Source organism: Haemaphysalis longicornis, unplaced genomic scaffold, assembly GCF_048455015.1.
Source record: "Haemaphysalis longicornis isolate Haplotype H1 unplaced genomic scaffold, Haemaphysalis longicornis Haplotype H1 scaffold_3, whole genome shotgun sequence".
NCBI classification, from domain to species: domain Eukaryota; kingdom Metazoa; phylum Arthropoda; class Arachnida; order Ixodida; family Ixodidae; genus Haemaphysalis; species Haemaphysalis longicornis.
Window position 1 is genome coordinate 213,130,952 of NW_027526335.1, and position 26,420 is coordinate 213,157,371.

The 26,420-nt window shown below is 48.9% G+C and overlaps 1 protein-coding gene across 4 annotated transcripts in view; it reads right to left on the reverse strand.

The window, feature by feature from the left end:
* Positions 1 to 665: 665 nt before the first annotated feature.
* The window catches only part of Liprin-beta (liprin-beta 1), a 104,596-nt gene continuing 78,841 nt past the window's right edge, over positions 666 to 26,420 (reverse strand). For all 4 annotated transcript variants that reach the window (XM_077705029.1, XM_077705028.1, XM_077705027.1 and 1 more), the window contains 6 exons: positions 11,345 to 11,554; positions 10,016 to 10,141; positions 9,629 to 9,946; positions 9,363 to 9,542; positions 6,902 to 6,958; positions 666 to 6,449 (listed from right to left, as the gene is read on the reverse strand). In XM_077705029.1, the coding sequence (XP_077561155.1) occupies positions 6,399 to 6,449; positions 6,902 to 6,958; positions 9,363 to 9,542; positions 9,629 to 9,946; positions 10,016 to 10,141; positions 11,345 to 11,554 (942 nt within the window). In that variant the 3' untranslated portion in view covers positions 666 to 6,398. The remainder of the gene's footprint in view (positions 6,450 to 6,901; positions 6,959 to 9,362; positions 9,543 to 9,628; positions 9,947 to 10,015; positions 10,142 to 11,344; positions 11,555 to 26,420) is intronic.

Consider the following 26,420-nt stretch of genomic DNA (forward strand, 5'->3'; position numbering starts at 1 on the left):
ACCCCCTGCCTGAAACTGCACCAGCGGGAGTTCTGTTCTCTCTGATCTTGCTTTTCCATCCACATTTGCCGGTGTTGCACTGCCACTTTTTTTTTGTTTACTATCATAAAAACCAACCCAACGAGCGTTCCAAACTAAATAAATGCGGGCGCTGCCGGTTAATTATGTATATTTTGCCTCAAATGTACCTAGTTTTCCTTGCGCTAAACAACGGGGAGAAGTATGACAAGCGGCAGCGGTTCAGGTGTTTTGAACGCTTATGACTATATAAACTGCTTGGCTTTGAAAGCCTCTGGATTACGCAGCGATGACAGCCGCTACGACGGAACGCCGTGCACGTGGCTCTACTTTGGTCCAGCGGGCGAGCTATGACGACAAGGTGAGCCCCTAAGGTGCTTTGCACTTAAAACGAGATAAAAAGCCTCCTTATCATTGCATAGACATTTGGTATGCCAGTACTGACCCAGAAAGCCCTTGCCTGACTTGTGCAAAGTGCTTGGCAACGTTCGTCAAATCAATCAAGAACACACCTTTCCGACAAGGCAGCAGCACACACCATGTTTGCCGAGAGAAATAGTCTTCTGAAAAAGGTAGGCAATACAGCCGACATGACAGCACCAGAGAAAGTGTTGTAGCACAATGTATGCACACACGAACCCAGGGTTCTTGTGTTTTGAAGCCTCTTTATTTGGCTGGTAGGAGCACTGGCACGGCCCAACAGAACAGACAGAGAGGAGTGCCATGAGGCAAGGTCTAGGGTGCACAGCACTGCACACGCAAGGTTGCATGCATGGTACCAAAGGGTACAGCCCTTGCGGATTGAAGAAAGTGGTGCAGAACGTGGCTAAAGCACACTTTTATGCAACATTAGGGTCCCTAGCCTGCTAGGGTACATCTCATTCACAAATCCACAAGTGTAGTTGTGCAACTGAATGTGTACTGGGCTTTTAATTTTGCATGGACAAAAAAGCATTCCCAGCAAGTATACACAGAGTCAAGTGTTCGCACGAAACTGCTCAATTACATAATGCTTCCCAACGATACCCGGCAGGTAACTCAACAGCTTCTCATTTGATTTGCACTATCCTTAACAGTTTCCCTCTGGAGCATGACTAAAAAGCCTAAAAATATGGCTAACAGAAATCGTGTAATGTAAGCTGCAGCTAAGAAATGACACCTCAAGTTTTCTTTAGGCTATCGTGCTGAGGCACCCCACTGTCTGGGGAAAGACAAGCAGAGCAAGAGACTGGACTGGCAGCACTGGAACCTGGCAACTGAAGAAGCAGTCTCCCTTGCATGTTCTAGCACCCTTGCCATTCAGCAAACAGGTTCGTATCCGGGGAAAGCTAATGTCCCATTGAGCTCTCCTCTGCTGGCCATGCTTTGTCCACAAAACAGCACAGCATGCGAGCAGACAAAGTTAACAAGACGAAAAGCACGAGTTTTTGCTCCTGCTACTGCATTTCACACAGCCTGGGTGCCAAAAGAGTGTTCACCTGTTCCTGCATGGCCACTGTTACCAGGTGGACAAGGCAGGTTTCTGGTTCTCGGCATAAGAACTAACGGCCCCTTTGCAGCCTCAGCCATTACTGCCTGCTGTAATCACTTCCGTTCCCTGCCATGTTCCATTTGCAATGTCAGCCTTTCATGCTAAGTAGAAGAATGCTGAAACACAGGGTTGAAACGCAGGGTTGTAGAGCCACCCTCCAGTGCTGCTGAACCTGGCAAGTTCGTTTCCCGTGTAGTCAAAAGATTGGGCTTACATGCATAATGCCATCCTCACCAGAAACAATATGCACCCTATTGGAGGCACTTGTTAATCAGTAGCTGAGGGCCAAAATACTGTATGGCTGCTACACAAAATGCCTACTGAGGATCCCTCCCGAACTCTTGTATGCTGTGTTGCCAGAAAACCAGCCTTGCCTTGTCCACGCTGCCGTCATCTTTTGGCTACACTGGGCCCCACACAGCCACTTACTGGGATATACATGTTATGCGCACCACAACTGAAGCTGGCTGGCGCTGCACAAATGTTCCTCTCAGTTGAGGAGTTCAGGCTGTAATAAAGCATAAACTGCACAGTATTTCGTGGTAGGCACGGTTGCTGGTGCCAACTCTGTTTTTGAGCAGGACATGCATTTCACAGAGCAGCAATGGAAGCCCCAACCCAAGAGGCAGGCACATTTGTAGAGGCGTAGAAAAATACCGTTTGCATATCTGCAGAAGGCACGTAATGATCAGCCATGCCCAAGCACTTTTGACACAGCCCCGTTTTGTGGGACACTAATGCTCTGAAGGCAGAGCCACCACCTAAGCTGTTCACTCTGTGTTCCTGCCAACTCCACACTGCCTGGGGCAGCACAACCAGCAGTGCCCACTTCACTCAGTTTGTCCAGCAAACTGCCCCACTGCGAGCACCGGAGACAATGCTGGAGGCCCTGCCCTTCTCACGCTTGATACAGGATGTTACACAATCTCATCTTGTTTGCGTACAAGGCAAACAATGCGAACACAAACAAGGTACCAAACACGTCCCACAAAGCTAACTCACACTAAAGTTCTGCCTGCATACAGCACACGTACACCCTCTGTCAAAATTTTCAAGGCCAATCCTAAGCCTTCCAAGCCACAAAGAATTCAGAGAATACACTTTACCCTAAAATATGACAAGACTGTGTTACTACAGTAATAAAGAAAGGTGTTTTCTCCAGCTTTCCAGCAAAAAACATTTCAGCCTCGCTCGGGACGTAAGCTTGTACGTCCAATTTTTTGCGGCCTGCGCACTGTCAGCATGGCCTCGAAGGTTTTCACAAAGACTGCACCTAACTTGGCGGCAGGTAGGTTGAGCAATAGTTCTCGCATCAAAGTGAAATCCCACCAACCGCACTTGTATAGTCAGAAAAATTACAAGAGGCATGAGCTTCCACTGCTAAGTGGACACAGTAATACAGGTTGACAGGTTCAAAGTGCACTCAGTGCGGTTGGCCAACTGGGTTGCGGAAGCCCCTAACAAGGCCCGCAATCCTCCCACAAAAGTTTAGCCCCACCAGGATGGTATGCTTGAAACACTGGCAGCGTTCAAAGTCCGCTAAATGCACCTTCGGAAGGAAGGACTGACCTCGTCAGTCCTTCCTTCCAAAACTGGTGGCTTTCCTCAATTGTGTTCACAATGTCCATACAGCCTTAAAGGAGTACTGACACGAAATTTCAAAGCTGAGATAACTATGTAAAATGCTTCATGTTTATCAGGAGATATCTCCCATCAAGTTTTAACAGCAACCGTTCACCGAAACACATTTAAAATCCATTTTAATCTTCGCCCGCGCGAGAAAGCCCAGAGCGGACGACATGACATCATCTGCTATGCCCAAACTGCCGACGTCGGGGCTCCCGTGACGAAGCCGACGCGCTGGCTGTGGTTGGCGCGCGCTGCTCGGGCGTGTGTACACGTCATGGTTATGGGACTGACGTCATGCTGCCCGTGCCTGTGGGGACGGCGAAGACCTCGGCCGGTCTGGGCGCGCGCGTGCGCTCGCTCGCGCGCGCTTCCAGAGAGGCAGCGATACGGCAAGAATGGTGACGTCACGTGATACATCCTGTCATGGCGGCCGCTCGGCGTTTTTTTTGTCGGAACCGAAACTGGCACGAATAAACGACGCCGTAAATGAATGTTTACGCTGCGCTCGACCGTCTAATCTGTCATTCTATGATTAGTGGGCTGGTAGGCACGCATAGCAGCGAAAAAAACGTAACACGAAAATTTCGTGTCAGTACTCCTTTAAAGAGATCTTCATGCAGAGTTTTCTGAACACTTATGTCCCTGTCAAAAGCACCACTCCCGCAGACATGACGTCGCATGAACAAACAGTGACAGCCTGGCCTCAATTCCCATTGCCTAAAAAAGGTTGCTTGCGCTTTGCTGCTGGCAGCATTTTCAGTGCACACATGCGAGTGTCAACTAAAGAATCTCTGCAACCAGCTGATTTGAGGCTAGCATCCACTTCACAATGTAGGTCCACTAATGGGTACAACATACTTAATCGACGAGATTTAGGGGAAATCCCCAAGGTGGAGTAAGTTTCTCTGAAGGAAAGTTTGACGTCCACCTCAATGCAGCCAAATGGCTGCAAAGGGAAGCTGTACAGCTTTCTCAGAAACTTCACAGTTGAAGAAAAATTCGTCCTGGTCCAGGATGACCAGCCTCCTGGTTAGCTCAGTTGGTAGAGTGACTGCTCTCTGAGCACGAGGTCGCGGGTTCGATTCCCGGCCGCGGCGGCCGCTTTTCTGATGGAGGCGAAAAGCAAAAACGCCCGTGTGTACGAGATTTCGGTGCACGATAAAAATCCCCAGGTGGTCAAAATTAATCCGGAGCCCTCCACTATGGCGCGCCTCATCGCCTGCGTTGCGTCGGCGCGACAATCAATCAATTAGAGTGACTGCTCTGGTTCAGCGGTGGTCCCGGGTACGAATCCTGGACCAGGACGAATTTTTCTTTAACTGCGAAGTATTTGAGAAAGCTGTACAGCTTTCCTTTGCAGCCATATGTCAAACTTTCCTTCATACAACACAATTGCATGCCTTCACTAGGAAGTTTCATAATCCTGGCTCGAAGCCATTTTCTTGATAAAAAAAAGCCTGAAGGCCTAATGGAGATGATGGGACAAAATGCGCGAAACAAGGACGGGATGAAAAGAAGGAAGACGCCACGCTGCACAGCACATTTTATCCCACCAAGTCAAAAGACCAACTAACCCCGCAGATCGCTTTCATGAACCAATGGAGGCCTCTGCTTGCCCGTGGTGGTAAGTATGCCATAGCCATGCACTGAACAGCAAGTTCCACAAGAGCAGTGGCTGTGTTTTTCCAGTGGGGACGGCAGACAAAAACGCCCCTGTGTGTCGAGATTTCAGCCCGTGTTAAAGATCCCCTGGTGGTAGAGAGATTAATCCGGAGACCTCCACTACGGTGTGCCTCATCTTCAGCATCCAAAATGTAAAAATAATCATCGACTTTCCCCAGCGCTAGTTTGCAACTGGAGTGAGGAAATGAAATGCCCTTTTAATACTAAAAGCACTAACTTGTGTGCCCTGTCATGTTAAAAAATGGGCAGCCATGCTTAAAAGATGGCCGCGGTTAGCTGCTTCTAGGGGAAATGGCGAGCCTGGAGTGCAGCCATCGTCACAGATGCCTATTTCTCCTTCCGCTGTCCTCACAAACCACGTGCAACATTTGGTGCACTCAAAAGAGCAGAAGAGGCTAACACTTGCACTCACACTACTTAGGCTTGCAGGCACTCTTGAAATGTCCATGCTTCCAAACTGCAGTTTTTTTCCCCATGTTGCCGAGAGCCCTTGCACTTGTTAGGGGTGACTCTCTCCTCTCTTTTTTCGGTTTCTGCTCTCCCTTACATAAAAGCCATAATAGCTAACACAATGCTCAAAGAGTACTGCTGGGCATGGCACAGCCGTGTGCAAGAGAAACTGCCAAGCAGTATAGACAGTCTGGCAAGTTGGTCGATACTCATAACTGAGGAACAAGGCACACAGGGTTGCCAGTGGAGCCCTCTGATTATCATCCCTGGACTGAATGCGGACAGTTTGTGGACTCATCTCACCATCATAGGAACACTTGCAAGAAATGATTACCGGATTGAATCTCTGACAGTGAAGCAAATTCAGCATTGACAATCGAAGAGCCCCGAAAGGAATGACAGGCACAAGAACTGAGCAGTTGTGCATTTCCCTTTTGCACTGTGCTTTGACGATGTTAAGCAGGGTCATTCCAGCCCTTCACTGCCTCCACTCAAAATTGGACCCCGTGGCCAGTTCAGCAGGAGCACACCAGTGGGGTGGCTCAATCCCAGAGTTCAGTGCACTAACATCTTGGGCATTCATCGACAGAATTAACTGCGACATAGCCAGCTACTGCCGCAGCAGCTCCTCTGGTGCTTGCCAGCCAAGGCTACCAATGTTTCGGCTTTCCTTTGCAGCCATATGTCAAGCTTTCCTCAAAGAAAAACTCTCTGACGACGCTGGCAGCACTGCTTAAGTGCAACCGCATAAGGGCAAACTTTGCGACCGCATTGTGACACGTCCGTATCGTCACTGCTGTATGTGCAGCCGTAGAAAAAAACACGAAACACTGCACTAAGCAGGCATGAGTCCATGCGAGGGAAGAATGCGGCCATGTAAAAAATATCTTGCCTACGAGGAACTCTACCCTGAAGTGCCCACCAAGGAGGCCCCTGCACTGGGGAGTGGTAATAGAAAAATAGTTGCGCTTAAAGGTGTGTGTGCGTGTAATCACTGCGTGTGTGTATATATTAATAGGGGTGAATAAGAAGGCAATGATGAGGTGCTTTGGTATGGGGCCCCCAAGGGGGGAGCATTGCCCGGTGCCTAGATGTTGGTCGAGGCCAGCTTGTCCAGGTTCTTCACCTCCTGGAGTTTCTGCACGGAGGGGAGGGAGAGAGGGGGGGATGCGGGTTACCACAGCCCACTCAGCATGCACCAAATGCAGCCACTGCAGGTTAGCTAGCCCCCTCAGTAGAGCCCAGAAGTTGGCAAGAGCAGTTCCACACTTTACGTGATCAGGCTTGCAATGCCATGGTAGAGATCGGAGTCCAGTGCACCCTCTTTACTCTTCCTACGTTAATGTTGCTGTAGTCATGAATATGCAAACTAGGGTGCCATTATTAGAGTAGAGTACACAGGGTAGAGTTGTCAGCATTGCTTGAGGGGCCACATGCACCCTTGAAGCCGGTGGACTAAAATGCTCCACAAATACAGAACCAACTTTCTGCTTATCCTTGCTACGATTGTGCGAGTGCTTCGTGGCTACCCAAGCACGGCTTTCTCGTGCCTTCCCACGTGCTCACAGCATGCTGGAGAGAGAGCCTCACCATGAACGAAGAAATCTCGTTGGACACAGCCTCGATTTCCTGAGCAGTCTTGGGATCCTGGAAGGGGGAACAGAAGGACGGCATGGGGTCAGAATGCCCCTCGCAAAGCTGCCATTTTACTGTGCAGGGGGCCACAGTACAGTTCACACCAGGTTCCTAGATATGAGTACAGTCGAGCCCACTTATAACGATACCGTGTATGACAATATAGTATCGGATATTAGGATGGACAACTATCCACTTTTGTCGCCGTCCACTTTTGTATGTGTTCTATGGTGAAAAAACCGCTTAATACGATGCTCCAGTGCCACTATATTGGATATAAGAACTGAATAACAACATGCACTGAAAATGCAAGCTGCTGCCGGCTTTCCCCACTGACGGCATGCCCCACAGGCACTGTTTTGGAAACGTCTGAGTGCCTCACTGAAGAGGCAATCGTTGCACAAATACATGCTGTGGACAGCGGTGACAGTGACGACTCTGACAACGCGGTTGCGTAGCCTACTAGGGTAGTGCCTTCGCAGGAGGCCCAACGCATGATACAGTCCCTCAGGGACTTCGTTCTCGCCAAGGACCTTTCACTCAGCTATGTGGAAAACCTATAGGTGCTCTCGAAAAAGATGTGCGCCAGCTTCGCGTGAAGTGAACAAACCTGAGCGATTTTGGCCCCATTTCTTCAAATAAGTACTAACGGTATGACCTTGCTTGCATGCAAATAAAATGTTTTGGTCTCTGTTTTGCCTTTTTTATTTTTTGCAACCCGCTTATAACAATTACCGGTTATAGTGACGGGATTTACTTGGCACTTGAATACTGTTATAAGTGGACTAGACTCTAGTTCTACCCACTGTCTCGTGCTAGCAGTGACCGACACAGCCCCTCCCTCTTAGCGCTCGCTGCAAGATAGTTTGCACACCTACGACACACTTGCTGCTACAAACTGTCCATAGGTGGCAGCCCTCTCTCACTGACCAACAATTCGTGCGCAGATGACATTTTTTCTAGCAAGCAAGGGGTCATGTTCCTGCAAATGATGCGTGAATGTCATTGGTTGGGATTCCCGGATTCCCCTTAAAAAAAAAAAAGAAACAAAACTTCCTTCAGTCAGCATTCTTAATGGCTTCACTCCATTACATTCACACGACAGGAACGTTAAAGGGTTATTGTCACACATGATACACCAGACTCTTGCACGCAACCTAATGTAAACAAATGGAAATGCATGTGCAAGTCTCACCATAACATGGTCCTTATCAATTGCCATTAAACATTCCTTTGCCACCAGCGAACTCACATGCAGGTGAACCTCCTTATAACACACACTGATACAGCAAATCATCGGATATACAGCGAAACCTCGTTGCAAGAGACACTCAAGGGACACGGGAAACATGTCGCTTGTAACCAAGGTCTCTTGTAACCAAAAATTATAAAAACAGTGCACAGTCGAACATGACCACTTTGCTATCCACCAGCATCAAAGCATATTCAGACAGGTCAACCAGAAAATTCTCACTATGGCTTAAGAAAGTCATTCATAGTAGTTTTAGGGACTGCAGATTGTATTAGTTTCCTTCCCAACTTGCGTAGGTAAAGCATTTCACTTTGCAAGCGTTCCTGTTCTCACAATACCGTCAAAGTGCTCCTAGACAATAGTCAGCCTTAACTGCTGACACTTTGTGTCCTTGTCATCCAACTTCTCTGGTTCATCCTATAGGGCACCATTTACTTGCGCAAGGATCACATGATCTGTAGGCTCCATGAACACACAAGGTCCACATCTGCAGCCACAAACTCCTCAAAAGTTTCTGGAACCTCTGGGGCCTCTTGGATGCAGGTGCAAGCTTCATCTTCAGGGAAGCTTTCCACAAGGTCCTTCATATAAGGACCCCCTTTCATCGTGTCTCTTCTAAATAGTGAAGAATTTACTCTAGAGACTCGAAAAAGTTGCCCTCAGTAACAGAGTGTCTCTTGTATGCAATGTTGCTAACATGGTGAACATAGGAAAACCAACCAAACCATTTTCAATTGTCTCTTATAACCAAGTGTCTCTTGTAAAACAGTCTCTTATAACGAGGTTCTACTGAAGCAAACAAAATTGTGCCGGCATTTTGTCACGTAAAAAAAAACTGACGTGCACAAGCATAGTTTTGCATAGCAATTTGCCATTGAAAGTACAACGCTCTCACAACACACCAATAAATTGATAAGCTCTGCGAGTAAAGTTAGTGTCGGTGCAGGTAATATGCAAATTTTGCACTAAAATACACCTCGACCACAATGTGGGCCACAAAGTAATGCGTGTGTCGTCACAACCGACCGTGCTTTATTTGAAAGGCTTATTGTCAAAACCAAAGCCAAAGGGGACTTCCACTCTTCCTGCCATTGGCGGATGGACGCCACCATGCAAAGTGGGGGCACTGCACCAAAGAAGACCGAGAGGAGGAGGGGAGCTCACCTTGTCGCGGGTGCAGCAGGAGGAGGAGAAGGAGTCGTCCAGGGAGGAGTCCGCTGCAGAGGAGGACTCGCACGAGGACAGGTCCTCGGCCGTCAGCGGGTCGCTCGCCTCGAAGGGGCACAGGTAGCCGTCCGCCCCCTTGGGCCGCCGCCAGCGCAGCAGGGGGCTCTTCTTGGCCGCCTGCGAGGCCGCCAACGGCCAGCGTGTGAGTGCGAGTTAGTGGTGTCCGGCCCTGCTTAGACACGGTGCGCACACGTGCCACCCACCTTGACCTTGGCGGCGGGCGAGAGGGGCACGTGGTCGGGGCTGGCCTGGAGGGCGCGCTTGCGCTGCACGATGCGGGGCCCCAGCAGCTGCTTGAGCTGCAGGGCCAGGTGGCGGCGCAGCAGGCTCTTGCTGGCCGGGATGCTGAGGACGGCGGCAAACACCTCCCAGGTCATGCCGTCCTCGTAGATGAGCAGCGCCCCGTGCACCCCGCTGCCTCGCAGGTTGGGCGCGTACTCCGACAGGTCCACCGTGCGCAGCCACTCCATCACCCGGTGGTTGGTCCACAGGGACACGTCCAGGGGGCTGTACTGGCGGCACTGCACCACGGGGGGAGGAGAGGACAACGGTCAAGACACCCTCCTCCTTCCCGCTCGGCGGGAACTTGCCTCGTCGGGGAGGGAGCGCCGCTTGAGGCATGCCGGGTCGAAGCGGTTCAGCCTCAGCACCTGGATGCCCCACTTCATGCTCAGGTGGTGGAACTGGTTGGTCACCTTCAGCCGCAGAAGGTCCTCCTGTCAGGCAGAGGCAGCCATCATTAGAGCATACGCACACCTCACCCGGGTGGAGTAATGGTTGCAGTGATCCTATGGCAACAGCCAGCCTAGATATTAAAAAAATTACGCCCACCTCCCCTCGCGGGAACCCTGGTGTGATGCGACGCTGAGGGGGGTTCAAGCGCAAGCGGAGAGCAACCGTCGACCGAAAGGCCGCCGGAGAGCGGCACACCGGTTATATGCGCAGCGCGCCCGAAGGATAGGAGACCGCGGAGAGAGAGTGCCGTGGCTATGACGCAACACAATTTACTTTAATCCAATCCAAATCCAAGCCAAGCCAAGCCAATCAAATCCAATCCAATGCCCCTCGCGAGAGAGGAGAGGGGGAGAGTGGCTGCGGACAACGAATGCACGCAGACAACGGACGCACGCAGGAAGGACAGGGCCGCCGACAAGAGATGCTCTGAACGTCGCATCTAAAAAGAACTACTACTGCCATTGCTAGCTCTTATGAGGTCCTACTCAGTACCAGCAATGTGCCACCTTCCTGTTTCCTCGCACCTCCACAACAAAGAGGCCCATCAGCCTAGGGTACCTCGATTCAGGTGCGTCCGCCGTACAGGGTGGAGACACGTTGGCGGCGCCATTCTGGGTCGCCCACTTGCTGCCGCAGCAGGTCACTGTAGAAAGACCACGATATAATCTTCCCTGCAATGCGGTTCACTCGCAAAGTTTGAATCCTCTTATCTATTTCGCCTTGCTGGATCTTGGGGGAAATGAAAACAACTATGCACTAAGCACTTTGCCCCGATTGTGGCAGCACAGGACTGTTCAAAGGGTGCCTCCTCCCAGTGCGGCGGCGCTGGCATCGCTCCCTGTGGTCCATGTCTGTCCCATAAACAACATCAGTCCATCCTTCTACTAGCAATGGGCCCCACTGGTGTAGACACAGCACAAGCATGGTGCAAGCCGCAGAGGCAGCAAGGGGAACGCTGCTTCTCGGGGCAGCCAGATAACGTCACAAGCACTTGGTGCAGACACTGTGAGCCGCATTCCACTGTGCAGCCAAAACATGGTGTCACTAGTGTCATCTCGTTTGCCATTCTAGCTGTCAATCTTTGCAATGCGCGTTGGTATTCGCGGTGACATCACCCAATCGCTCGCCTCCTGTACAGTGTATTCTTGCTCTGAGGGTGCGAGCGAGGAGGGTAGCAGTCTCACCACGGTGAGAGCGTTGAGCACGGCCCCGTCGACCAGGGCCTCGGCGAAGGCATCCTTGTACTGGGGCAGGCCCACGTCATCCAGCCAGCGCAGCACCCAGGCCGCATCCAGGGCGGCCGCCGATCGACTGAGGGCACTTGCTTCGGGACGCAGTCCCTCCACAGCCAGCAGGAGCTTCTTGCGGTGCAGGGGGTGCCGCATGCCCAGCTCCTGCGAAAAAAATGCACGCAGCTCCCTCTTTCTCTGTCTCGCACACACGGGGAGCGCTCACACTGGATACCGTATTTTCGCACGTATAACCCACCCCTGCATATATTCCGCGCCCCCACTTTCGGGCTCCCGCCCCGTTAAAGAAAACGAAATCCTCGCGTATTGCCCGCACATTTGATACAGGAAAGGCTGCACCAAAGCTACTGCTCAAGCAACGCAGAAAAAGCGTATATTTAGCAAGTAGAATACATTGACTACAAGGCGCAAGTCAAAATTCAACCAGCGTCACTGCTCTCGCTAGAGCTATCACTTGAGCCACAGTCTTCACTGTTGTACCCAAGGCCATCGTCACGGCACAACGCGCATTGCCGTGAAGCCGCACTAAAGGAAAAACCTCGTGTATTATCTGCACCCCTACTTTGCCACTGAAATGTTCGCATTTTTGGCGTGGGTTACACGCGCGAAAATACGGTATCCTCAGACCAAGACGGTGTGCTTTCCGCCTCGGGGCAACACCTCATTGCAGGGCCACCTCCTGTCAAAAAGGGTGCCTCGGGCATATCACAGAACGTCCACGAATGACCAATTGACAAAGACCTGTGGGGCACACTTCCACCCCTTTTGTGCTACCCCAAAACACAGCTGCCTGGGATGCCCATGACATTTTACTTCAGGCCAAGCAGCTGGGCAGCCCTGCTTAGCGGCCTGTTTACGATATGCAAAGCCACAAAAGTGTAGTGGAGCAGCTGGACACCCTTGGTGATGCTACTGGTTTAGGCCGCTTTCAGGGGCGAGACAGCTGAATCAGATTTGGGAGCAGCTCTTGGAGCAGCGAAATCTCGATTTTGGAGCAGAAGAATTTTGATTGGGAGCAGAAGAACGACATTTATTATGTCCCCTTAGGAGCCCAAAAAATCAAATTTTTGGCAACTCACGTGGGAAAAGTGCACTTTTTAATCGGTTTTGAACGAACATAACACTGAAACATCTTCTCAATAAAGTTTTTTTTCTACCAGAGTATCACAAGGTACGAACAGCACTACCTTTTTACAAACCATTTTTAAATTCTTCGGTGGCTCTATGAATAGATAGTGGAGATCTGTTGAGAATATCTGATTGAGAAACTAAGGCATTTTTATTATCATGTGAATGCCGAAATTGTTATTTTTGTTATCCCAGACTTGGCTTTACGCACAAGTGTAGAGCCACGGCAAAAGTTGCGCAAAGCGAGGTGACAGTCGTCGCACCCCACCAGCCCTCCCATTTCAATGCCCAAGGTGCACATTCACTACAATCGTAATAGTAATGTTGGTATGCTTAGCCGCCTCCCTTTTGGCATTAAATTTTACTTCAGATAAATGAACCCTTTTTTCTAGCGTGAAATAATAGCCCGCCCCGCTATCGGACACTGCTTGAACATTTTGCAGCGATGTAACCTGCGCCGCTGCTTCTGCAGCGTTGATCGTCCCATTCCTGCCACTCGCAAGCTCGCTGTGAAAGGCAGTAATAACTCAGCATTTTATAACATCGCAATGAGTCTGAAATTTCACTTCAAGCACGCGCTGGCCTTACACTCAAGGCCTAAACACGGCAAATTCGTGGGCACCATGTTGTTTTTGATGAATTCCCGTCTTTCGAGTCCCGCAACGTACCCGCAACAGATCGAAGGACTAAATGTAAACCCAGCCACCTCAATCACTAAAACCAAGGTGAAAATCGGCGAAGAGCACTCTGCCTGAACCATGAGCAAATGCTTCGCCCAGCAGCCACGTTTTCACATCTTCACCACACCAAGATGGCCGCACCCAGTGATGTCGTTCCGGAGATACGGCGCTCCAAAAATTGCCGTTTTTTTTATCAACTTGCACAAGTAGTTTGACACCTCAATACACATAAGTATTTTTTCTACAGAACTTTGCAATGGCTTTCGATGGGAAAACTGTAAAAACGCACAGAATATAACATTGCCAACCCGACATGGTGACTTTCGAAAAAACTATCTGGGGGGCAATTTTATGCTGGTTTTTTATTGCATGATCAATCAATTTAACCTTTACAAACACCATCACATTAGGGGTGCTGGAAAATAATGCCGTCAGTAAGCATTTTCCCCCACAGAAACTGACGGGAGCGTTAAAATCCTTGGCTCTCAGACTGTTTTGGAGCAGTTTGGCGCAATTGTTGCAATTTTCAAGCTTTTGGAACAGCCTGGCGCAGGAGAACAAATTTGTACCAAATCTGCGCAATATGCGCAGCTGTCTCACCCCTGCGCTTTGGAGCAGCTTTTGGAGCAGGCAAAAATGCGTTTCGGAGCAGCAAAACCAGCTTTCGGAGCAGGTGTTGATAGAAGCAATTTTAAGACACGCATTGCATTCTTGATAGATAATCGCTAAAAGCCCGCTCTTTAACGATAATAAAAAATTAAAAGAACCCAGAACATGGATATTTTGTCCCCATATTTATCAGTCTCCTGAAGAATGTCTGCATTGAACTTTGTGCAGCAGCCTGCACAACAAAAATTAAAAAAAAAAAAAAAAAAAAAAAAAACAAGCTCTTATTTTTACACAATAGCAGATTTACTATGAACAAACTAAAAATTGCTCGTCGCAACAAACATGCTATGTAAAATCGAGCGCTATTGGAAGGCTATCATGGGAGTGCTGACCAATAAGCCACGGCTTTGACTACATACTTGAACATCACGCTCCTCCCCGTGTTGCACATGCATCACTATTTAGCAGCGTCAGCGCTGCCACCGTAAGGGTCCAAAATGACAAGCCACCGATAGCAGCGCTATTGTTTAAAAAGGCAGTGGGCAGCCATTTCTGCCAACCAACCTGCAGCACCAAGCTGAATCTTGCCCCTTCACAATGGGTTTGCCGCAAGCAACCGCAACGCTTCTGTTAATGACGGGTGGCCTATTGAAATCCGAATGAAAAATTGCCTGTGACGCTGGTGCACCGCCATTGCAGCAATAGTCAGCCATCGCTCTTGTAACCCTGCTGCATGGGCACTTGCAACGGCCGTTAAAGGGGCAGACTGGTCTTAGAGCTATTTTTTTTATTTACCAACCAATTTTAGTAAAACTACACTGCATTATAGAGTTTTTTTGTGCTGGTTTCAAATCTGCCATTAGATTTCTTGTAAGTTGATTATATTTTGAGTTAATTAATGATTAATTGCCATTATTTTGGGTCACAGTTACTAAATAACCACTCCATACAGAATGGCAATTACCACGTGGCTAGGCAGACAAATGACTAAAGAATACAACTTAGGAAGAACTTTTTTGATTCAGCTATTTTTGGTCGTTTTACAACACAATGAACTTCGCTTCTCCCGCACTCTGCCAGAAATGGCTCGCAGGTGGTGCCAATTGAATGCAATAATAATTTTCCAAAGCCTCCATTTCAAAAATTTGTTTCCAACATTGTATTCTCCACACATTTCGCTATCAGAAGCAAAAAGAATCACAGTTGTACCTGCTCTGGGTGCCAAGATATCTGGGGACGAAATGCTAGCTTTGCATTGCAAGAAAAGTGCCATTTCACCATCGAATTCTGCGCTAACTGAGCTGTTAAAACGCTAAAGTGTTAAAACACTTTAAAACGCTATTATAATATAATAATAACAAAATATCATGCCTTTTGACGAGGAAATTTACAGACTGATAGAAAAATGGCCGTGGAGGCCGAAAATGCCATTTTTCAGAAAACGCTTTCTTTTACCTTTTTTCGGCCCCAAAGACGCAACTGCCCCCTTAACGCAAGCTGCAGTTGAATGCCCTAACGGCCGTGGTAGTAGTAGTAGTATCTGTTTGTTTTATGGCGCAAGGGCAACGATGGCCAAAGAGCGCCAACGCAATGGTTGATCATTTTGAATGATGTTTTAGTAAAATGGTGCTGTAAATGTGACGATATTAAAAGATGTTAGTGTGGGGGTGTATACAGCCCCTCATTTAAAACAACAATAAAATTGGGGAAATGGGAATGGCAGGGTGAGAATGTAAAAAATAAATAGACACTCATAGCTTCCTCCCACTTTGAAGGGCCCCGAGGTTACACGTGGTATGATATGCGGTTTAAAAAGCCAAGGTCTCCCAGGTAAGCAAAAAGGCGTTTACTTGGAATTAAGGGTTGATCAGCTAAAAACGTCGAGGGATGAAGAGGAATCATGTGAGTGTAGAGTTCCCGGAAGTGCTTTTTCCTTGCCTTGTGGAAGTACCCACACTCAACTAAGACATGGCTGACGGATAGGCGATGTCCGCACCTGTCGCATTGTGGCGGTGGTTTGCCCTGCAGAAGGTGCGAGTGAGTAGCGTATGTATGGCCTTTTCGTAATCTGCACATGTATACTTCCGTTGTTCTGTTGTGTCTTTCTGTGTAGTAGCTGCCTAATTGGGGTTTTATAGTGTGGAGTTTATTATCTGTCTGAGTGTCCCAGTGTTGCTGCCAGCGTTGTCGGATTGCCTTTCGAATGAATGGTTTCCAGTCAAGATAGGGAAGCTGCTGAACGTCGACGCTACAGCGAAGTGCTGCCACAGCGGTGCTCTGGTCTGCGAGTTCATTACCAGGAATGCCACTGTGTCCAGGCACCCAACACACGACTATGACCTGTTTTAAAGCGTAGGCTGCCATTATCTCTTTAACTAACCTGTTCAGCACAATGTTCCTACTCGGTTTTCCATAATGCAGTGCTGTCACAACACTCAATGAGTCTGTGTATATAATGGATTGTTGTATCTTTGTTTGTATTATGTGTTCTAGCGTAATTAATATAGCATGTGCCTCAGCCGTAAATATACTTGTGTTTCTGTTTAGTGTCCTTGTGCTGGCAAAATTGGGACCGTGTGCAGCACATGCCACAGCAGTGGCAGTTTTGGAGGCATCTGTGTAAAAAGCAGTGTATGGGAATTTGTTTTGCAAGTGCAGGAAGTGTTGTAGGATGAGTTCTGTGGGTGAATGTTTTTTGTAAATTTCCTTGAACGACATGTCACAGGTGACAGGGCGCAGTTGCCAAGGCGGCATGAACTCAACGAAGTCAGTTTTGTAAGATTCAGATAAAATAACCCCAAGTTCTGCCTCCACCTTCACTCGGATAGAGAAAGGCAGAGGAAGCGACGGACAGCTCGAAAACAGCCTTTCGGACGCTTTGTTTTCAAGAATAGCATTTAGCGGATGACTATTTAAGGATGTCACCCTTACGCAGTACCAAAGTGCCATGTATGTACGCTGGTGCTCTAAGCACCACTGATCCGTTTCTGCGTAGAGGCTTTCAATAGGACTCGTCCGGAAAGCTCCAGACGCCAGGCGAAGCCCCAAGTGCAGCACTGAGTCCAGCATTTTTAGAGCTGTTTTTGAGGCAGACCCATACACTACACTTCCGTAGTCGATATGGGACCTGACAAGACTGTTAAAAACACGTAAAAGGCATGTTGTATCTGCACCGTATGACTGGCGGGAAAGGACTTTTAAGATGTTTATAGTCTTCATGCATTTCATTTTAAGTTGTTTAATATGTGGGATGAATGTAAGCTTATCATCTAAAACTACTCCAAGAAACCTGTGTTCTCTTTTTACGGGTATGTCAACTCCCTTAAGTTGTATGGTTGGTTGCAGATGGATGCCACGCTTCCTGGAAAAGAGAACACAAGTGCTTTTCTGCGGATTTAGGATAAAACCATTTTTGTCTGCCCACTTGGCTAGTCTGTTCACAGCAATTTGGATCTGCTGTTCACCGATAGACGAGTTGCATGACCTGAAGCTGATGTGAACATCGTCTACATAGATTGAATAAAAAATGGTGGGTGGCAGTGCTCTCCCTAACGTATTCATTTTTACAATGAAAAGTGTGCAGCTAAGTACTCCACCCTGGGGAACGCCATTTTCTTGTGTATACGTCCTGGATAATGCTGCACCAACTCGTACCCAGAATGTTCTATCTGATAAGTAGCTTTCCAGTGTGTTTAACATGTTTCCACAAATGCCGACAGATTTAAGGCCATGCAGGAAGCCATACCGCCAAGTGGTGTCATAGGCCTTTTCAATGTCAAAAAATACAGATATACAGTGTTGTTTATGAGCAAAAGCATCTTTAACATAAGATTCAACAGCTATAAGATTGTCAGTTGTTGACCTGCCCAAGCGAAAGCCTGCCTGGCAGCTATCAAGGACACCATGATATTCCAAGACATAGATAAGCCGTCTATTGATCATCTTTTCAAAGAGCTTGCTCAAGCAGCTCGTCAAAGCAATAGGGCGATAGCTTGTCACAGAAGAGGCATCTTTTCCCTCTTTCAATATAGCTAATACAATTGCCTCTTTCCAAGCATGAGGAAAGTACCCAGCACACCATATCTTGTTGTACAACAAGAGAAGAGTATTGAGGGTATCTATGTGCAGGTGCTGAATCATTGTGTATGTTATTTTATCAACTCCTGGCGCCGAAGCGCGGCATGTGTTGAGGGCTACCATAAGTTCCTGCAGCGAAAAATTAGAGTTATACCCGTCATTAGATTTCTTGTTGTCACGAATAGGCTTTCTTTCAACAGATTCTTTGTATCGCCGGAATGTCTCGGTGTAGTGGGAGGAACTGGAAATATGTTCAAAGTGTTGTCCCAGGGTGTTTGCTTGGTCTTCAAGTGTATCGCCAGTGGTGCTGACAAGAGGTGTGACATATGTTTTCTGCCCGTGCAGTTTCCGTATCCTGTTCCAAACTTTGCGCGTATCTGTATAGGAATTTATTGATGATAGAAAAGACCTCCAACTATCTGTTTTTGCCTGACGTCGGATTCGCCGTCCCATGGCTTTTGCGCGCTTGAAGGAAATTAGGTTTTCTGTAGTAGGATACCTGCGGAGGACCCCCCAGGCCTTATTCTGAGCATTTCTGGCCTTCTTGCAATCGTCATTCCACCAGGGCCTCTGAAGATTAGGTGTGGTACCGGAGGTCTGGGGAATAGAAACGCTAGCAGCATCAAGTATATGTGCTGTGATGAAGGAGCACGCTTCATCAATACCTAAGTGTGTTATTGATGTGTAAGTAAGTTTCGACATCTCTTTAAACGTTGCCCAGTCGGCAACAGCTTCTTTAAACTTTGCATGTGAAGTGTAACTGTAGGGGCATTTTTCTAAATATCTGAGGGTGACTGGGAAGTGGTCGCTGCCATAGGGATTTGTATCCACTTCCCATTCGATGGATGGAAAAAGAACGGGGGAGCCTATAGCCATATCAATGTGTGAATATGTGTGGTGTGCTGTATTGTAGTATGTCGGCTGCTTTTTGTTAAAGAGACAAGCTCCGGAGGACAAGAGAAAGTTTTCTATCAAGCGGCCCCGGGAATCTGTGCGTTCCGATCCCCATAGTGGGCTGTGCGCATTAAGGTCACCAACTAGTAAAAACGGTTCTGGCAGTTGATCTATAAGGGACTCAAATTCGTAACTGGACAAACGATATTCAGGGGGAATGTACAGTGAGCAAATTGTTGTTAACTTGTTGAAGATAATTGCCCGAACAGCAACCGCTTCTAGGCCGGTGCGCAAATGAATAGATTGACAAGGGACAGCTTTTCGCATATCGACTGCCATGCCACCCGAGCAGTGCGAGCAGCTGTCTCTGTCTCTTCTAAATACTGAGTATTGGTTTAGGAAGTTGGTATGCTTAGGATTCAAGTGAGTCTCTTGTAGACACAGGACGGTTGCTTGAGTTTTGTGTAGGATTTCATATATATCATCTAGGTTTTTAATTAATCCCCTACAGTTCCACTGCATAACTATTTGTGCTACCATAAATGTTTAAAGATTTTGGCTGGTGAAGACTAGGGATGGATATATCACCTACCACACTTAGGTATGATTTGGGCCAGTGACACGGGGGGCTGCTGGTTTTTTTTCCCGCCCCGCCATGGAGCGCTGTTCTTTCACCGCCTTTGGCGCTGGCTGAGACGGTGCCATCTCCATGTCCTCGTCTGAGTGCTGGGACAGTGACGAGATGGAGTCCTTGCAGCCTCCGACACGGAATATGTTCGAAGTGGAGGAAGGAATCTCTCCCACCAGAGTTTGTTGCGTGTTGGACGCAGAGGTGGTCGAAGGACCCGCCACATCTACATCCATGGCCACCTGAGGTCTGGTAGCCGGAGGAAGGGGACCGACGGCAGAGCCGTCACTCCTGGCATTCGTGGCCGACGCAACACTTGCGGGTGCCACAGGTGTTGTGTCAGCTGGTTGGCCTGCCTTAGGCAGCACCTCGGGGGGCTGGGGCGGCACCAAGTCTGCTTCACAGTACTGGGTGGCCGCAGTGACTAGACGCCGCTCCGCCCCCCGGCGAGCCACGTCGGCATACTTCGCAGAAGCAAAGGCGCTGAGCCTTTTACGCGCTTCTAGGTAAGAGATGTTCTCATTGACTTTAAGATTGATTATTTTCTTCTCAAGTTTGAATGTTTCACACGTCCTTGAGTACGCTGTGTGCGGGCCACCGCAGTTCGGACATTTGATCAAAGTGCTGTTGCAATTCTCTTTGGGGTGGTCGTGCTCTGAGCACTTTGCACACGTTAAACGCCCACGGCAGTTGTTAGTACAGTTGAACCCCTTTATAAGAGACACGTACCGGGGAGCAGTTTCTGTCTCTTATATAAGATGTCTCTTATAAGCAGGGTGCCATGTTTTTACCAATTAATCAACCCATAGTTCAATGTGGGCACCGTATGACTAAAATAAGCTCAAAAGAACGCTACAGCATGTTGAAAAAGATTCATTCTAATTAATGTTTGGCCCAAGCATTTATGAAACTTTGTTTGCTTCATGACTGTATTTACACTGTTTTTTACAACCAATTCTACAAGCTTTTTTTCCTTTCCTTGTTTGTGGAAGATGAATCGTAGATGTTGAGTTCACAAGCCTGATCAATAGCCAGAGCGCACAGCTTCTTCCGCTGTGTGCTCAGGCTATTCATTACGCTTGCAGGACTCAGCATCTGCAGTGCTTCTTGATTGGGAGCTACGCGAGTGGGAGAGCCCGCATGTGCGATCGCGCTCCATTCAATGGACGGCAGTAAGCTTCAACCACTTCTGTAAGTTGCATTTTCATTGGCAGGGCTTCTCATTGTCATTTCATAGCTGACTGAACCACTTTGTGTTTGCTGAAGTTATAATAAATAGCGACTGCAGGTGTCTGTCGTCCACCTGTGCTTCCAGGATGGAAGCAACTGCAATTAGTGACTGGTGGCACTGCGTCTGAAGTTAAAATGTCTGTTACAAGCGAGATTATTGATTAAACTTCAAGGATGACTTGTCCCTTATAACCAATCTTCTACATCTGATGTCTGTTATAAAAGAGGTCGATTTAATGGGAGAGATAGGGCAGCCAACCATGTGGGTGAATAGTGTCTCTTATACCCATTTGTCTCTTACATCAGTGTCTCTTATAACGAGGTTCAACTGTACTGTGCCCATAACGTTGGCACTTAAAGCACCGACGCGGGTTGGGGATATATGGTCGGACGGTACAACGAAGAAAGCCTGCATTCACAAATTCAGGTAAGGTACTACGGTCAAAGGTGAGGACAACATGTTTGGTTTTGATTTCCTGATTTTCTCGACGCATAGTGATCCTCCTTGCTGCAATGACGCCCTGTTCGCGCAGGCCCTCGAGGATGTCAGAGTCAGTTTCATTGTAGAGATCAGATTCGGATATCACACCTTGGGATGTATTTAGCGTTCGGTGGGGAGTGACTGATTTTCAGGTCGCCAATGAGGGTTTGTTCAAGGAGCTTTTTTGATTGAGCCGGGTTGTTTACTTCTACAAGGATTTCTCCAGAGGTCAGTTTCTTGGCTTTGTAGTGTTTTCCTACAACATGTTCAATGCACTTAGCTATTAAGAAAATGGATGTAGATGTCACTGGCTTTGTACTGTCTTCGGATGCGATGATCAAGAACTGGGGAAAGTTGTCAGGTATTTGGAACGATAGGGCAGGCAATGGGGGAAAATTCGCTTCGGTGCGGCCCCTTTTGGGGGGCCGATCAGTGGGTTTAGAAAATTTTGAAAGAACCATGCAGCATGGAAAAAAAGCAGGGAACGGGGGTACTATCTTCGCTCGGTTTACCCTGATGCCGAGAGAGGTCCCGGAGCTCCCTGCCTGGTAAACAGACAGGGAGCCCATCCGCCGGAGCTTGACCACGGCTCCGATGGCCACCGTTTGTGGTTTCTACCCTTCACCTTAAAACTCCTAGCCACGGTAGGATACAGCGTGAGTATGGGGGCTCGGGGTCCGCGGTATCGCCAGTACCGTCACCAAGATTACTCAAGGTGCCCCGTGCGGGGCTAACGACCGTGGTAACTGAACAGTGGTGGCTGTGCTCACACAGCAGTTCCCATGTTCAGTTTCTTTTCTTTAATTTTCTTTAATTATTTTCTACGCTGCATATTACACGGCGTACTTCTTTCACTCGTCACAACCATTTTTTTGTAACAGTACTGCATAACATTTAACCGAACCAATCCGATTCGTGGCGTTGCAAATGGCTGCGCTTGTTGGAGTTCGATGTGGTGAAGCGTCCTAATTGACACTCCATCGCTTGAACTAACCGCAGCACCGCTGTCCTACCACAAGTTAATTTGCAAATGTGTCAGCGAAGGTGTCCACACGAAGCGTTTTTGTGGCAGCGTGCTCGCCTGCAGAGGGGACACTATGCTGGGTGCAGCCATCTTGCCCATCTGCCGATGGAACGGAGACCGGTCCCCTCCGTTGGCGTGGTGATCGCCGTTGGATTTCCAACAGCGCTCGCGCTGCCATGTAACTCCGCCTAACTGCCTTTAAGGCCAACTGCCATTCTCGTAGCGGCAGTTAAGGTGGCCGTGTATAACAAGGGTTCAAGTCGGGGCAAAAGAACCGCTACGTCATTTGTTTGCACACCTATGCCTAAAGGCGGTCATGAAATGAGATCCCCATAGACCTGCAGTGGCACACATATAAGAAAAGCAAAATACAAGTAAAATGTAGGAATATTTCAGCTTTGAAAACGCCATCGACAAGGCCTGTCGACGGACTTCGCACCCAGTTATGCGCAGAAACTTCAGTTGACGTCCACACAGCAAAGCGGGCAGGCGCCTTGTATGCGTTGTGAAATCCCCCCCAAAACTATGTTAAAGAAGCACTGACACCAATTTTCGGCGTTAATATTATTGCACAGTTCGCTTCCTTCACTCAACAGAATACCCTGGCTGAAATATGAGCGGCCTGCGACGTGAAGAACATAGTTCAATTCGATCTCATTTATCGCGCCGACGGAGCAGCGTGCGGAGCGGCACTCAGCAAATGGACATCAGCGTGACATCACCCCGTGAAGGCAAAAGAAGTGGCGCGACAGCGCTCGTCAAAAACTCGTGACGTCACTTCACGCGCGCGGCCCCGCGAGCGGGCGCAACACCCTCTCAAGCGCGCGCCGGTGACGTCTGCACAAAGCGGTGAGGTTAGGCCGGGATTCTGTCATATGTGCCGTTCAGGATGAAAGCGCGGGAATTTGAAACAAACGATTTTCAGGCTGTTCAATGTAATTAACTATCGCGCGCTGAAGTATTTGAAGTGCTGTTTCAGGTTGGCCAGACCATTAAGCATCGATAAAAGCAATAAAAGTGTAACATAAAATTTTCGTGTCAGTGCTCCTTCAATTCCTTGCGAGGCCACATGCGCGCATTTCACCTCGAATTTCCACGTATGTGAATTCTATGCCTCTATGAACTCTACATGAAATCTAAGATGGGCGTCATCATATGCGTGAAGTACTCGTGAAGCTCGGCAACGTCAGGCGTCGTGAAACTGCCTAACTCACTCGCTGGCGCACGGCCCGAACTCTCTCACCGTTTCCTGCCCTTGCATACTATTTTCTCCCCCTGCACGTAGTAAATTCTCATCTGTTAACAGTAAAATCTTGATGATACGAATCTTGTGGGTCCGTGAAAAATATTCGTATCACCCGAAACTCTTATGAACAACACAGACCAAAAAATTAGGCACTGAAACAAGTTTTTGTTTATTTCTTTTCTTACTTTCGCGTGAAGAAATCCATAACGTTTTTCTGCTTTTTTTTACCCTCCATGTCGCCGAGCAATCCCTTCTGGACTTTCACCTCCTCCCTAGCGGTGCCCAAGCTCACTACAAGAGCGCTTTTGTATGCGATTCGTGCGCGTCGGCGTTGTGTGCGTGATATTTTCATGCCCGCGTCGGCGATTCTGCGCCCATGGTCAGAAAATTACGCGCGACGCGCGTGGCAGTGAGAGGAGCCTGACGGCTTGCGCCAATGGGAAATCTTGCGCCTCATGGCGGCAGTTACGAAGCACTCAAGATTTAGCTTAGCACTTCGACGCGGTGCGGATGATGTTTTATAGCGCCGTTTTCACTCACCTTGTTAGCTCATTTACCACACAAGAAACTTCATGTGTGCTTTGAGCGGCATTTTAAAGAGCGGTTAGAAGCGGTCTCTTGAGTGCCCACACCACTTCGCGACCGAAACCACCGCCATGTTTTCGCGGCCGGTCGCGCCCAGCGCAGCGTGCGTGTGGTTTCGCGGCGGCGTCACCGTGCCTGTGGAGTGCGCGGCGCGTTTTCGCGAGCAGAAAACTTAGCCCGGCCGTTACCGGAGAAAGAGCAACAAAGAGGGCAGAGAGCCCATACCTCGCCGTAGCTTGATCGCTCGGCAGTCGGCGCCTCGCCGACTCGTTAGTATCATCCGCCGGGCACTGCAGGTCCGTTTAAGAGCCAAAATTTTTCCCATTTCAAACAATGCAATTTCGCCGGGACTTATCAGAAATTCGTATCATCCAGAAATTCTTATCACCAAGATTCCACTGTAACTACAACTCCTGCGTCCTCATCTCTTGCATACTTTTCTTCCAGCACAACTCCGCCAGCACCCGGTCGACGTGTACGCTGTCGGGGCACGTTGGCGAGTGAGTACGGCAATTTCACGACGCCTGACATTGTTGCCGAGCTTCACGACTACGGCACGCATATCACGACGTACCGTATTTACTCGCGTAATCCTCGCACTCGCGTAATCCTCGCACCCCTATTGTGAGCCACCAAAACTTGGATTTTTTGGTTCCTCGCATAATCCTCGCATAATCCTCGCACCCCCAACTTTGCAGCGGCGAAAGTTGCCTGCTCGCGAAACCCGCATGGTGCACGCGCTCTCCAACGCGCGCCCTCCCCCGCCGCCTCTCCGTTCGGCTACGTTCGGCGGAGAGCGTGCAAGGCTATCCAGGCGCCCTAACAACCTGCATGGCTACTCCCTAACAGGCGCCCTAACACGCTACTCACACTGTCCTTGAGCCGGTTTCGCGTGTGCGCAACTAGACAGCATTCGCGCAGCCCGCTGCCGTGTCGTCGTGTCGCTGTCGTGATCCCGTCGTAGTGCAGCAGCAGTCAGTGAGTCACTCGCGTCAGTGGTGGATAGCTCGCTGCCATTTTGAGAACTTTTTGATCTCTTTGTTTTGTGCTTGGTGCCGCTTCGCCATGGGGAAGAACGCCAGCTACAATGCCGCTTTCAAAGTGAGAGCCATAGAGTACGCGATCGAACACGGCAACCGCGCCGCAGGCAGGCACTTCGGCGTCACCGACTTCAACGTGCGTTACTGGAGTAGGGCACGCACATGATGACGACGAGATAGGGCGCGCGCAAGAAAGCAAAGACGGCCATTTCATGATCGGTGATCGATGGGAGACTGTTTACGTTGTAAATAATAAAATAAAAAGAAATATCTGCTGTTGGCAACACTGAGCTTACATACAAAAAACGACCGCTACATTTAACGGGATTGGCATAAGGCAAATTGGCAACACTGTGCACCGGATTTTTTTCCCCGCATAATTCTCGCACCCCTAACTTTGCATTTACTTTTCCGAAAAAAAAGTGCGAGGATTATGCGAGTAAATACGGTATATCGCGGCCCGAAGACCACGAGGTGGACGGTCGTGACGGCGGCAGCTGGTCTCGCGAGCCCAATAGGTGCGAAGCTGCACGAAATTAACAGTCAACAGTCTCGGGTGGGTGGGGAGATTTCACAACGCCTACGAGGCGCCAGCCGCAAAACGTATTATCGCCGTTATCGCAACAAGGGCCAGCAGTTTGCTTTGGCTTGGCTTGGATTGTGTCCCGAAAACAGGTGCACCGCGATGCCGCTTTCAATGGGGAACCTCAAGTAGTTAGTTTGTTTCTGAAAGCCGGTGTACACCCTTGGGCGCAGGTTGGGCGCAGAATCGTCAAATTTGGAGGAAATGTAGCAGGATATAGCAGCCAGAGCACTTGGGCGCAGTTTGGCGCAATTGGCGCATCACTGGGCTAGTCAGCCATAACTGCCAGCCCTTGGCCCCCATTCTCCCCGAGAAAGTGTAGCACAACACAGACTGCTGTTATACCAACATACCTGGTGACACAGTTACCCACCTCTGGGGTCATATTTGCGGAGAGGGAATCAGTGGGGTGAAAATTTTGCCGCAATGCCATGCTCCGAGTTGCAGCTCACTGCATACGCTGCGGTTTCATTCCTTCTGAACAACAGTGACTCTTCCGAACTAGCCAACACACTTTTGCCATCACCATGACCAGAACTCTGCCTGGAGGAAACAAAGGCACGGCAAAGTAATCCACCTTTTTGAAGATAGGGAAATGCTAGGAATCGCGGAGTGTGAGATTCCACAGAAGCAGTGATGGCAGGGGAGGAATGCGTTGCGCTTCACTTCCTGCTAATCGGTGGTCACCTGAAGGCAGGAAGGTTGTACCTTCTACGTTTTCTGCACTCTTCCCCCACTACTGCGCCACCAAAGGCAACCCGTGGTCGAGACAGCTGTACTGCCGACTAAGAGGCCTAAACATGCC